Below are 14,577 nucleotides of genomic sequence, written 5' to 3'. Positions count from 1 at the left end.
TTAGGAATAAGATCAGTTTATCTTTAATTTTCTTGCAGACCGTGAGAGAGAGAGGCAAGCCGACCGCGTGACCTGGCCCTTTGCGATGGTAGTGGTTAAGTGTTAGCTGGATGAAACTATATTTTACCTTATCACATGTACTACATGTACTTTCTCCGTTTGTTTTTAGCCTGCATATAAGGTTTGGTTAAGTTTGACTAACTTTATAATATAAACATTCACAATATGAAATTAATATTATCAGATGCACCATGAAACGTATGTTCATACTATATAGTTTTAGTATTGTAGATGTTTATATTTTTTCATATAAATTTGATCAAACTTTGTGCAGTTTGACTTTGACCAAATCTTATATGCGGAGTAAAAAGGAACAGAGAGGAAGTACTACAATATGCAGCGACGTAGCCGATGAAAGATGTAGCTCAACCAGCGGCTGGGCGTACGTACGTAAAGCTGGACAAATGAAACGTGTCAGGTGTATGTGCCGTCTCCTTTTCTCTTCTTTTTTTAACTCGCGTGTTACTAGGACCCACCGCCACTGATATTAGTGGTGTGCTAACGAACTTTCTTTCTGCTGCTAAAACACCAAACTAGCAAGCGGAGTAAGTGACGCTCAAATAGCGACCCGGACGCCGGGGAGATTTCATGAAATTCAGACTGATGCAATACCCAATTATTTACTTCTCATGTTTCACCAATCCATGATACAGTGTAGATGCTGGACGGGAAGCAAAATACATGGGTGGAAGGAATCAACTGAAGCTGGGGCAGACAGGGCCCTTCGACAGGCCAAGCCGAACCTCCATCCCGTGGTGCATGTCCGGTATGCGCAGGCTGTCAGAGTCCTGGGGCACTGCAAAGTGGACAAGCAAACAAAATATCAACACAAGCACTGGTGAAATTTCTCGCAATGGAAACGACATATACTCCCTCCGATCCGACTTAATTGACGCAGACATTGTATACGGGCCGCGTCAATTAATTCGGATTGGCGGGAGTAGAATAGTTGCAATTTGCGTGGACAAACGTTGCACTGAAAGCCATCCATTTTCTTAAGCCACCGGCGCAGACCTCATAGTGGTAAGCACAAAGGAAAAATGATGAACAGGGTGCTGCACTCTTTGCCATACAAACCATATGCGTAACTAAGCTAGTATTTTACAACTGAGGGACACAAGATTGGTTCGTTTACTGCCAACACTTTGTTGTCAGCTATTGAATAGATTCCTCTAAAATACTCCCTCCGTTCCCAAATATTTGTCTTTCTAGAGATTTCAACGAGTGACTACATTCGGAGCAAAATGAGTGAATCTACACTCTAAAATAAGTCTACATACATCCGTATGTTGTGTCCATTTGAAATGCCTAGAAAGACAAATATTTGGGAACGGAGGGAGTAGAATGAGAACCATTAGCTACCTACCTTGTAAATACAGTTGTTGTTTTTAATAACATAATGATGATCTCTTCGAGTATATTCTACAGCACAAATCTATGCTCGTCTAAGTAACCAGAAGTATGAAAAATGAGCAACAGAACCATTTTGATAAACCATAAATCTTGATTTCCCAAGAAATCGCTTTTTCCCAGGAGCACTCCCCCATCAGATCAATAAATTTTGCTCGGGTGTGTTGCACTGTGAGCAAAGAAGCTAGTGCTCATCAAAGCTTAGAGAAGTTTAAAGATAACAGTCCATCCTAACTCCAACTAATCAATTCATTACTAGCAAGTTCTGCACGAATGCTTGCAGCGTTATGAAGCGGCAAAGCAAGAGATTGATGGAGAACAAAAGGATGGCAATGCTTACAGTTAAGGTAATCTTCAAATCCAAAATCATCCAAGGAACCTGTCATTGCCTCATATCCTAGCATAGATGATGGCAATGCACCTGGGGGCCTTTGGAACCTGGAAACACACAAGTCATCAATCAAACGTTTGTAGTGTGAGACAAAAAAGCTTAACGCCTATATATTTTTAAGAATATTTTTTTAGGACAAGTACACATGAAGTTCAAAAGCGTATAAACAAAATGTAACTCGCATGTTCTCTGCCCTCTCTTGTCCTTGGATTGATGTACTGATTGCTAGAAGGAACATGTGGACAGATAAAAACCTCAAGACATGTTTGTGCATTCAAACAGAAGAAGAGATTCAGTTATTCCGAGGGTAGCAAACCCATGTGCTTGATCTATTCTATGGAAATACTCTTGGATGAAAAGACTAACAGAAGGCCTCAAGTACCAGTCATAATATTGCAATTAATCATTTAAGCACACAAGCATGCATATTTACACACAACCAACAACCAAACATGCAGCACAAGAACTTAATAAGTAACTGTACCGTACAAGAAAACGAGCTTCCTGCAAACAGAATGACACACGACAATATGAATACATTTGCAGCAAAAGAAAGCATTACATTTTATTTTACGGTTTTGCGCAAAACAACTTTACAATATGATAAAAAGCCTCAAAAGATAACCAAGTATCCCGACGCCTGCTCAATTGCTGCCAACTGAATCCAGCTTGAACAAAACCTAACATGACTACATAGCTGCAGTGAGGGCCATTGAGCAGAGAAAGTACACATATCACTAACAAGACTACATAGTTGCTGTCAGGGCTATCTAACAGAGAGAAAACATACATATCACTACCAACAGCGGAGATATGGACATGGCATTATGGCTCATACGAGTATATGATCCTATTATCTGGGCCAGATGGTCTCCAGTGTGGATCCCGTGCCAATATGATTTAATGCTACCAGGGCGAGCAACATAAATTGGCGTATTGAAACAACTATTCCGTTCTTTACATCTACAGTGGTAGCCCATACTGACGTCCTGAGCTATGTTCTGGCAGACCCGTTTGAAGGATGGAGCACCTCCGCAACCAGAAATCATCTACTGATGGTGCAGGTAATGCCTCATAGATGGACCATGGAAAAGAATAAAAATCTTGCAAGCATCATGGTGTGTGGCTTTCGGTACCTACTCCCATTGCTCTTCTCCTTTGTCTTAATGTTGCACGGGAGAGGACCTCAACACGACAGTCAAACGTGGGAAGGTGTCGGCCTAACATACATGAAGAAGGTAGCGGATGAGCCAATGGATTTCCCCGTAGATTCAATTTGCAGGTAAGATAGTTTGTTGCTGAAACGACTAATCTTTTTCCTTGGAAAAACAAAACAGAATAATCTTAGGAACCTGCGTGGGCAGATCGGCAAAGACGAAGCAGATGCTGATGTCAGGAAGACACTAGAGGTTTTTAATGAGATTGGAGCCAAGGATCCAGAATTCTTGTTTAAGGTTTATGCTAATCCCGGGAGTTGGATAAAGAATCTGATGTAGTAGACGAGCAGGAATTATAGGATGCAGTACAGGTGCTTTGATGATGTAATCACGTTCAACACAACTTGTAGAACTAACTTGTACGAACCATTCGTGCTATTTGTGTTGCAGACTATCACTACTATGTATGATGTGTACTATGAGCAGGTTGAGACCTTGGAATGGTTGTTCATGGAGTTCATAAGGATGATGGGAAGGGCCGCACCTAATGCAATCCTAATTGGTACCAATTGCAGTGTGCCTAGCCACCAGAAGAATACATCCCGTTACGAATTTCCGGGAGACGGTCCTGATTGGTATATGTGATCTGGATAATGAGAGCATATAACCCTACAACCCATGTCGAATTTCCGAGATATTAACACATGGACTACAAGATATTATTAGCACATCTGGTTCTCACGGTAAGGTGAAATTCACGACCCCAACAAATTGCAGCTGCCCAATTGGATGGCCAAACAATTATGAATGACCACATCGGCTACGAATGACTCTTAGTAGTTAGCCAAAACCTATTTCCAGGAGGGGAAAGGAGGGGGCAGCGAGAGAGCGAACCTGGAGAGGATTTGAGCGTCCAGGTCCTTGCGGATGTTGAAGGCGGACCCGTAGATGGCCTCGGTCCCGAACCTCTTCTTCTCGTCCCAGAACTTGGTCTCCTGCACGGCGCGTACCCACGAAACAGTCAGATTCAGAGCTAGGGTTTCGAGGCCCCGGGCGGGAACGAACGGGCTCACCTTATGGATGGTGGCCTGGACGGGGTGCGCCGGCGCGAGGTCGGCCCTGACGCTGTCGTTGACGCCGAAGCGGAGCACGTCGTGGGTCTGCCCGATCTCCTTCTTCGTCATCAAGCTCGACATCGTCGCTGCTCAGGCTCTCTCTCTCTCTCTCTCTCTCTCTCTTCTCTTGTGGTTCTGCTGAGTTTTTTTCTTTCTTTGCGGAGAAGAAAAGGCAAAAAAGAGGAAGAGAGAAGAACCTGGTCTGGGCTGGGCTTGGTGAGCCCGTGAGAGCCGGATAAGCAGGCCGGCCAGTAGCACGAAACGGTCGGAGCGCTGGCATTTCCTAAACGGCGCCCGCTGCGCCCGTTTTAGTTGTTTTCCCTAACGGGCGCATACCCCTCGCAGCGACTTGGGCTCGGCCCATCTACGTTCTGCTTTTATTCCGCAAAAATGAAAAGTGCGTGGGTGCGGGATTCGAACACACTTTTAGGCCATCCCGTCAGATGTGTTCACTTACATCTTCTTCACTCTTTTCTTTCGTCTCGCTGTTTTTCTTCATTTTTTTCCTTTTGCTTTGTTCTTTTTCTCCATTGTTGGAACGGTTTTGTTCCCTTTTTCCTTTTTCTTTTTCTTTGTTAAATGTGTGAGCTCTTTTTTTTATCAAAATCCCATGAACCTTTTCAAATTCGTGAACTTATTTTTCAAAATCGATGAACCCTTTTTTCAAAACCGATGATTTTTTTTCCAAAATCGACGCACTCTTTTCGAAATCGATGAACTCTTTTTTCAAATCAATGAACTCTTTTTCAAATCGATGAATTCTTTTTGAAATCTTTTTCAAAACCGATGATCTCTTTTCAATATTGATGAACTTTTTCAAAATCGAAGAACTCTTTTTCAAATCGATGAACATTTTCAAAATCAATGAACTCTTTTCAAAATCTTTTTTTCAAACCGATGAACTTTTTTCAAAACCGATGATCTCTTTTCAAAATTGATGAATTCTTTTTCAAAACCGATGAACTTTTTCAAAATCGATGAACTCTTTTCAAAATCGATGAACTTTTTTCCAAATCGATGAGCTTCTTTAAAAATCGATGAACTCTTTTCAAAATCGATGAACTCTTTTCGAAATCCATGAACTTTTTTGAATTTTGATGAACTTTTTTTCAAATTCGATGAACTAATTTACAATTTTGATGAACTTTTTTAAAATTTTGATGAACTTTTTTCAGATACGATGAAGATTGTTTGCAATTTCGATGAACTTATTTCAAATTGATGAACTTTTTTTCAAATCAGTGAACTTTTTCTAAAATCGATGAACTTTTTTTAAACCCGTGAACTTTTTTTAAATCCGTGAACTTTTTTTCAAGATTTGTGAACTATTTTTCAAAACAGGTTAACTTTTTTCTCAAAATTGTGAACTTTCTCAAATTGCTCAACTTTTTTCAAATTTTTATGTTTTTTTCAAAACCAATGTACTTTTTTGATAATGTTTACAAATAATTGAAAAATCAAAGCGCTACAGTTAATCGCATGCGTGCAATAAAGTACACGGCTATAAATGTCCTTAAACGCTTTACGCTGAAATAATTCAATAGGAAGCATTAGATCAGGTGGTTAGGGATACTCGTATGTTTCTGTAACAGCGGGAGTTCGATCCCTCACAAGAACAACATTTTTGGAATTTTTTTCCCTCTAGCGCTACCCACGTGCTAGCTCTATCGAATGAACTTTTGCTGGGCCGGCCCAGTAGCAACTCCTTCAGGCGCCAGTAAGCCGAACCGGCGCTCTAGGAGCTCCCCGGAGCGGTCCCTAGCGTAATAAACAGTTTTTTTTGTAGCCCTAAAAAAACATGTTTTTGTCAGTTTTCGCTACGTTTTTGTCAAATCCGGTTTTTAGCAATAGCTCGATTTTATGCCCAGCTTTTATCTTCTTCTATATCTAAATAGCTAGCCACACTAACTTAGGGTGTGTTCGGTGTCCCTCCGCTCCGCTCGGCTCCGAGTGCGGACCGAACTGGAGTTATAATCCCTGAAGCAAGCTAACAGCTGCTCCGTAGATTCTGCATTTGAAGGAGCGGTGGACTGCCGAACGCGGCCTTATTTCTCTCAGCATGCAAGCATGCCACCTCATCATTCAACAAAGATGAAAAAAGACCCACCTTAACATGCAACCATGCATAAGTAAAAGCTACCTCAACATGCAAACATGCATGAAACTTTTCATTTTATTCATATTTAACAAAAAATCAATAATTTTACACAATAAATCATTTGTATTTTCAAAAAAAAATGCCATGTTATTCCAAATCTTCATGTTCCATACAACCAAATCACATTAGAATATATTGCAACATATTCCCACAACAACTTGCGGAGTTTCATCTAGTTTTTTCAAATGGTAAGTGTCACACGTTTGGCACTAAGCACTCCAGCCCTGACGGTTTTTACTGCTACAATTGCCATCCGAAAAGAAAAAATAAACCAAAAATAAACTGAAACTTGTCATCTGAAAAGAAGTTGTTATGCTTGACAACTAAAGTTGTCATCCTTGCGTCACTAAAATTGACATAAAAAGTGTTCGAAGTTGCCATGTGTTCGTGCCACACGTGTCGCACTTATGAGGGTCCTTTATTTTTTTCCTCGGTTTTTATTGTTCTGGCTTTATTTCCTTTCCTGTTCTTTTTATTTTTCTTTTTATTTATTTTATTTTATTTTATTTATTTTTCCTTTCCTTCTGCCATTCCTCCTTTATTTTTCTTTATTTTTCCTTTCCTTCTGCCATTCCTCCTTCTTTTTTTTACTTTTAGTTATTATGTTATAAATATTTACAATATTAGGCAAATACACATGCACGGACATTTTCAATGAGATTGCACAGATTTTGTGGAAGATGCGAATAATTTTTACGATTATGAACAAATTGCTCTCGAACCTGTTATGATATTGTTCAACTCTTATTAAATGTGTTCTCAAATCGCTCGAAATAAAATTCCATGTATTGAAAAAAATGTTCACATGTGTAACAAGAAGTTCAAATATTTTTCAAAAATGTGTTTTGTGCAAAATCTGTTCATTGCAACAAAATGTGTTTCCCCTTTTTTTGTTTCTGTTATTTCAGTTACTTTGTGTACATATATGTCAAAATGTCCATAATGTTTAAAAAATGTATTTCATGTATTTCAAAAAAAAAGTTAATTCAATACTTTTACAAAATGTTCATTTTTCTGTTAAAAATAATTTATTGTGTTTTGTCTTGACGTGGATTTTGAAAATGATTCATCATCTATTTTGAAAATTCTCAATGTGTATTTTAAAAATTGTTCATCATGCATTTAAAAAATTTCATTGTGTAATTTTTCAAAAAATGGAAATGTTCATCGTATTCTCAAAGAATATTAAGTCTGTATTCAAATAAGTGCTCAACATATATTTTTGAAAACTTTCATCATATTCTTAAAAAGTGTATTTAATCTTTGTTTCTTTTTCAAATTTGTGAACCTTTTTTGGATGCATGATTTTTTTTCAAATTCATGAACATTTTTTAATTCACAATTTTTTTGCATTACAAAGTTTTTCATAATTTCTGAACATTCTAAATTTTCCTGATTTCTTTAAAATTAAGAAAAAGACAACCAGTTGTGAGAAAAAGACTGATGTGAATCGGTGTGAACGAAGCGCGACCGCCGCCTCGTTGGCCACCCTCGATCGTGTGCTGCTCGATCTGCTCTTGGTCGGACTCCGGTCAAAATGGCTCTGATGAACCTTGAAGGATTTTGCACACGTGCTGGAATGCATTGTGCACGTACAGGGTCGGAGATCGATGCGGAAGCGAGAGGATCGAGTAATCAATCCAGCAGCAGAAAAGAAGCGAACAGCTAGGGAGGCGGCGGCTACATGAGGCAAATAAGCGGAGGAGCCAGCGAAGGGTGAGATACTGGGTTGCAGCCCACTCAGATGCACCACCTCCTATTCGTGCTGAAGGCGTTGATGAGGAGCTCCCGTTGCCGCTAGCACCACCAAGGTGTGGCGAATGAGAGCTCCTATTGACCGCTCTTTGTGCCGTCGGCCAGACGCATAGATTTGTGCATAGTCTTTTTTACTGTGACAAGCATTGTGGCGACACGGTCATTGTAGCAATTGGGTTTTTAATCTTTTTCTTATTCGATCATTTTTTGAAAACTTATAAACATGTACAATTTTTGAAATTTCAATCATTTTTTGGAAATGCGAATATTTTTTTAAAAATTTGAAGGATTTCTGGAAATTATGATTTTTTGGAAACACAGACATTTTGTTAAAACGTGATTTTTATAGAATGAACTAATTTTTATAAAAAACTTATTATAACAGGAGCATTTTTGAAATCTTGAATATTTTTAAAACATGAACTGTTTCTAAAAACACTACCATTTTTTAGATTCTTATTTTTTTAGGGAAAATCAAAAAAATAAGAAAAACCTTAAAAAGTGGTAGATAAAGAAAAAACCAACACATAACATTCTATAATGTTTCTAAAGAGTAACAGCAGAATCGTTGGCTTTAAGGTTCGGTCTATTTCTTGCATAAAAGGCGGGTTACAATCGTCTCGTTGTTAATTCTGACAATATGGAGATGATTGACACACTGAATAGTGGGGGACATTCGGCGGGAGCGGCGACAATAGTGTCCGATGATTGCTATTTCATAGCTTGTGATTTTCCTCTTATTAGGTTTGAACATTGTAATAGGGAAGCAAATAAGGTGGCTCACGAACTTGCTAGCCTAGCGAATTTTTCCGTCACTAGGGATTTTGGTTTGACAAGCCTATAAGTGACATTGTACCTTTTCTTATTGACGATGTAACAATCATTACTAATTAATAAAGGTGATGTTTATTTCAAAAAAGTAGAGTAACCAGAACATACTAAATTGGTCGACCCAAATCCCTAGCGTTTCGTGCGATCTAGCAACTAATGCTTCAAATAGGACTTGGGGGGCCGAAGCATCGCGACAACACAAGGCGTCAACTGTTTCGGACATTGGCGACCACGCACGATGCACGATGCGTGGGGAGCAGCTAGGTCAGTATGATAGGACCCATAGTTGTTTTGCCGCTCTGTGCAGGAAAAAAGTCCAAAACAAACCTTAAACTAGTAGACGAAAACTAAATCGTGCTTTGAACTCCTAATCCCCAAAATCACCCCAGTCTAATTTAAACCTTGGGAGTGTTCACAAACAGGGATGGTCAAGGTGGCAGGTCGAACCCGGGATTGTTGGTTGTGGCTGAGGGAGATAGTCGGTTGGGCGTGACCCACCCTGTCCATCCTTATTTTGTTTATATTTGAAAATATTGTAAACATGTACAAAAAGAAAATTCTAATGTATACGAAAAATGTACAAAGTGTGTGAAAAGAAATTAGATATCATAACATAAATATGAAAAAAAAATAACCACGTATTTAAGAAATGTTAAACCTATATAAAAAGTGTTCTTGATGTATTCCAAGAAATGCACAAGGTGTTTGAAAAAATAGACATCAAAAAATGAAATGAAAATTGTTAATCATACATTTAAAATGTTAAACATGTATAAACAATGTTACTAATGTATACAAAAAATGTACAGCGTGTATGAAAAAAGTAGACATCAAAAGTAAATATCAAAAAATGTTAATCATGTATTTAGAAAATGTTAAATATGTATAAAACAATGTTCCTGGTCTACAAAAAAATGTAGAAGGTGTTTGTAAAAAAGTAGACATAAAACACACACAATTTTTAAGAAATGTTCCTGATGTATATGAAAATGTGCAATGGTGCTGATGTATACAAAAAATGTATAATGTGTATAAAAAAGAAAATTGGCATCAACCATATATTTGAAGAAAATGTTAATTGTGTATTTTACAACTATTAAATGTGCACCAAAATGTAGCTGATGTATACGGAAAACGTAGACTTGTGTTGAAAACTGTGGAAGAAAATTGAGAAAGAAACAAAAGAAAAACGAGTGCAAAAAAGAAAAGGAAACAAAAGAAAACCAGATAACCAAAGAAAAAAAACCGAACTATAATGAAGAAAATAACCCGAAGAAACCAATGAAGAAATAAAGAAAAGGGAAAAAGGAAACAAATACAAGCAATGAAAACAAAGCGAGGAACACACAACCCAGTCAACAATCCCAAGGTTTGTCTTGTCACATCAACGAATAACAGCTAAACGATCTCAATTGCTGAAAAGAAGAGCTAAACGCTCCCAAGGTTCAAAATAGATCGGGTCATAGAGTTTGTTGTGCTGAGTTCGAGGATTAGGAGTTCATGGTTTGATTTAGCTTTCGTCTACAAGTTTAAGATTTGTTTTGTACTCTTTGCCTTTGTGCATGACTGGTCGCCACTTTGTAGCACACCGACCGTGGAGGATACAAGACAGGGAGGTTCAGGACGTACACAACACATCTCCGTGCTACCGTGGCGCGTCAATTGTAGGTTGAAAACTATTTTCAAACCCACTTACTGGCCAGTGAGAATTCCAGCAAGGGCTTTCTTTCTTTACACACAAAAAAGGGGCTCTCTTTCCTTGGAGAGGGTAAAGCCAACAAGTCTAAGAATGCAAAAATATATTTGACGTAGTCTTGTATCGAATATAATATGGAAAACGTTTGGAAACACTGGAATGGCTGTTGGTGCATGTCGATCGCCTCCACGAGCATCTGGTCGGTCTTTGATAGTGTGGCGCGCAACACCCTCCCACTACACACATATGTTGGTGCAACATGAGTCGTGTGCCGGCAACCGAGCGCAACACAGGATCTGTTAGCGTCACGATCAGGTGTTGCGAAAGAATCAAAGAACACAACGCAACATGGCGGATGTTGCAATGGGGCGTAGCACATCATGATAGATGTTGCGAGGGAAGCAGGAAAATAGCTCAGCAATGCTATATTTACAAGGGTTTTACATGAGTTTTACAGGCTAGGCTGAGGTCGGGTGCGTTGATTGGTTGTTAAGATGAAGCGGGTCCCACCCTGAAAATCAGGGGGAGAGATTAGTGAGGGGGGAAAGGTTAGTCCGTTAATTCTTGTAAAAAAAATCCCATACCACCTGCAAAAAAAAAATCCCGTACGTCTAGCATTTTTGAAAATAGCTAGACGATCAGACGACAGCGGTTAACGCGATAGAACTGCCCGCGGGAACGGCTGATCTTTGTCGGTTCATCCATTCAATATTCAGAAACGAGCGGCGGTATGATCGCCTTGCTCTCCCCTCACGGTTGAGAAGAAGATGTCCTGGCCATGTCAGTGTGGCGTGCTCAAAATCGGCCGAGATTCTACAGAGGATGCGGACATGCTAACGGCGCATATTATCACCACCTTATCCGTGGTCGTGTGCTAAATAAGAACGTTGAGACCGGATCAAACTCTGCCTGACACATTGCTGATGCTTCGCCGATCTACTCCCTCCGTCCGCGAATAAGTGTACATCTAGCTTTTGTCTTAAGTCAAAGTTTTAAAACTTTGACCACCTTTCTAGGAATAAATAAAAGCATTTATGGCACCAAATTAGTATCACTAGATTCGTCTTGAAATGTACTTTGATAATATATTAACTTTATGTCATATATATTGCTATTATTTTCTATAAAGTTGATTAAAATTTTAAAATTTTGATTTAGAACAAAAGCTAGATGTACATTTATTCGCGGACGGAGGGAGTACGTGACAAAGAAGCAGACTTAGCCGAAACCGTAAATAAAGTGAGTCGTAAGAATCGACGAGAAAACTAATGACTGAGCACGTGCGCACCTCTCCTGTGCTTTCACCGGTGCAAACAGAGAGGAAAACAGAGCCGACTCGCCTCGGATTCCATCACTAACTAGCCTATGGGCCACGTTGTCAGCACTGATCAATCTTCCGGTCGATGTCTCCACCCTAACGGCCATACTATTATTTCTTACGTAGACACGAGAGAGCGAGAGCCAAACTGCCAAATACCATCACCTTATTATCAATCCTCTTTTTATCAACAAGTTTGTAGTATTAGAATTTAGAATAGACCGGGCGACGCATAATGGAGCACAATGACCCCCACCAAATAAAAATGGCCAACAATGGAGGAGACACGCCGTGCCAAGTGCCATCGTCGTCCCTAGCTACCACCGGTAGCCAGCCAGCCAGCCCTCCAATCGCTCGCGCTCCCGCGCCCTCACATGTCAATGTGCTCGCCCGCCTTGCAATTTGCAGACCCCAAACCTCACCAACCGCCCATGAACCATACATAATTAGTACTTAGTTAGTTGCCCACAAACCATCGCTCATTTTATCCTCACACTCTCCGCGTGCTCACAGCTCACTCCGGCTACCCGGCCAGCTTAGGTGCTCGGTCCATTCCAGCGCCACCCATCATCAGTGCGTCGGCCACTACTGAGCTCGGCCATGGCGGGGGCGGGGGCGCAGCTGCGGCGCGTGGTGGCCTTGGTCCTCCTGGCCTGCTGCAGCATGGCGCCGGCGGCGACGGCGAGAGGGATGTCGGCGGGGATCGCGCACAACATCACCTCCTTCCTCAGCGGCCACCCGGAGTACAAGCAGTACAACCGGTACCTGACGGAGACGCGGGTGTGCGACGAGATCAACGCGCGGGGCGGGGTGACGGTGCTGGTCCTCGGCGACGGCGCCATGTCCACGCTCGTGTCGGACGCCGGGGCCGACCTGGGCGCCATCAAGAACGCGCTGCGCCTCCACGCGCTGCTCGACTACTGGGACGTCAAGAAGCTGAAAGCCCTGCCCACCGGCGCCGACACGCTCACCGACACCTTCTACCAGGCCGCGGGCGGCGCGGCCACCAGCGCCACGGGCAGCGTCAAGATGGCCAAGCTGGAGGGCGGCGGCTTCGGCTTCGCGTCCGCCGCCAGCCCCGGCGACGCCTACGACGCCACCTTCACCAAGGCGCTCAAGCAGACGCAGTACGACTTCGCGGTGCTGGAGGTGTCGGCGCCCATCGAGTTCGACGGCCTCTTCGACGGGCCGTCCGTCGCCAGCCTCACCCGGCTGCTGGAGAAGGCCGGCTGCAAGCGCTTCGCGGCGCTCATCGCCAGCACGGGCGTGCTCAAGGACTACCAGGCGGCCATGGCGGACAAGGCCGGGCTCACCCTGTTCGCGCCCAAGGACGACGCGTTCCTGGCCAAGGGCGCGCCGGACGTGGACAAGATGCCCCGCGCCGACCTCGTCGCGCTGCTGCGCTACCACGCGCTGCCGGTGTACAACCCGAGGCCGTCGCTGAAGCTGGTGAAGGCGTCGGCCCGGCCGTTCCGCACGCTGGCGTCCACCGCGGGCGGGAAGTACAACGTGTCGGTGGTGGCCCGCGGCGACGACGTGTCGCTCGACACCGGCCTCCGCAAGTCCCGCGTCGCGGAGACGGTCCTGGACGACACGCCCGTGTGCGTGCTCACGGTGGACCGCCTCCTGATGCCGCTCGAGCTCTTCGCCGGCGCGCCCGCGGAGGCCCCCTCGCCGACGCCCGCGCCGGCGCCGTCCCCCGCGGACGCGACGCTGAGCTCCCCGCCGTCCCCGCCACCGGCCGACGCCCCGTCGGAGGCCGCCGCGGACCACGTTCACAAGGACGTCAAGGCGTCGTCCGCCGCCTCACTGTCGGTCGGCGCGCTCGCCGCGGCCGCGTGCTCCGCCGTGCTCGCGTCCCTACTGTGAGAGTAAGACCAGTGAAAGCAGAGAGAGCGGTGGCACGTCCCCTTCCGGCCACATTCCTCGTCAGCCCATCACATTCTTCTCGCCATCCTCTTTCAGCCATTGATCGTTGATTGCATGAGTCGCAGCTATTCTCTCTGTGTAATTCATGAAACATTGTGTACATTATTATATCTTGATCTTTTTACGTGCTGGTTTCGTCAGAAGAACAAAGCCGTTACAGGGCAGCCACACCGACACAGCCCTTGCCATTTCCGCTCACCACTCACGCAGACACGCTCCATGAATAAACAACACCCGACGATACGGCGGCGACTTTACACGCTGCGCAATGGAATTGTAAATTGGATGGAGCAGATCATGCATGTGACTCCCTCTCGAGTTTTACTCCTCTTTGTCCTTGGATCGAGGTCGTCCTTGCTGCTGAGCAGGCAGCCCCACCACATGCAAATGCAACTGACGCCCATTTGCCGGGCGCTTCAAAATCCGGGGAGATGAGGCCCAGGATAGCCAGTGCGCCTGCCACAAATGCCATTCCACTCGCAGCTCGATCCGGATGAGCTGGCGCTGTCAGTTCATACGGATTCCGTCTCATCAATTTCACCGGGCCAGACGACTCACAAGTTCAGGACCATCTCTTCTGATCTGAAAATAATTAACGGCAAGTAGACCCAAACACTAAACTCTGCAGTAAGAACCAAGGACACTAACATGCACGGATAAATAATCATCAGCGGGCAGTAAATAAGACCGTGCTGGAGCTACTTTTATCACAGCCGGAAAATTAGGGCATGCACTCTTGTGAAGCGGTGAAAGTACT

At 43.2% G+C, this 14,577-nt stretch overlaps 1 protein-coding gene and 1 pseudogene across 1 annotated transcript; one reads left to right on the top strand and one right to left on the bottom strand.

Moving 5' to 3' along the window:
• Window positions 1-644: 644 nt before the first annotated feature.
• On the bottom strand, window positions 645-4,289 carry LOC125511274 (cyclin-B1-2). The gene is made up of 4 exons (XM_048676602.2): window positions 4,092-4,289; window positions 3,913-4,013; window positions 1,811-1,908; window positions 645-856 (listed from the first exon to the last, which is right to left on the bottom strand). Exons 1-4 carry the CDS (start codon window positions 4,212-4,214, stop codon window positions 756-758), a joined length of 423 nt encoding a protein of 140 aa, XP_048532559.2. The 5' UTR covers window positions 4,215-4,289; the 3' UTR covers window positions 645-755.
• Window positions 4,290-12,192: 7,903 nt separating this feature from the next.
• Window positions 12,193-13,944, top strand: LOC125511273 (fasciclin-like arabinogalactan protein 8 pseudogene; annotated as a pseudogene).
• The last annotated feature ends 633 nt before the right edge of the window (window positions 13,945-14,577 follow it).

The sequence above is a fragment of the Triticum urartu genome, chromosome 5A, assembly GCF_056163025.1.
Source record: "Triticum urartu cultivar PI428250 chromosome 5A, HENAU_Tu73, whole genome shotgun sequence".
NCBI classification, from domain to species: domain Eukaryota; kingdom Viridiplantae; phylum Streptophyta; class Magnoliopsida; order Poales; family Poaceae; genus Triticum; species Triticum urartu.
The sequence above is the reverse complement of the archived record's forward strand: the minus strand, read 5'-3'. Positions and strand labels throughout refer to the sequence as shown.

Bases quoted from the DNA above. Each gene is read 5' to 3' on its own strand.
- LOC125511274 (XM_048676602.2), bottom strand. From the start codon at position 4,214: ATGTCGAGCTTGATGACGAAGAAGGAGATCGGGCAGACCCACGACGTG. The intron at 4,014-4,091 runs GTGAGCCCGTTC...CGCGCCGTGCAG, and splicing joins TCCAGGCCACCATCCATAAG to GAGACCAAGTTCTGGGACGA. The intron at 857-1,810 runs GTAAGCATTGCC...TCCACTTTGCAG, and splicing joins ATTTGAAGATTACCTTAACT to TGCCCCAGGACTCTGACAGC.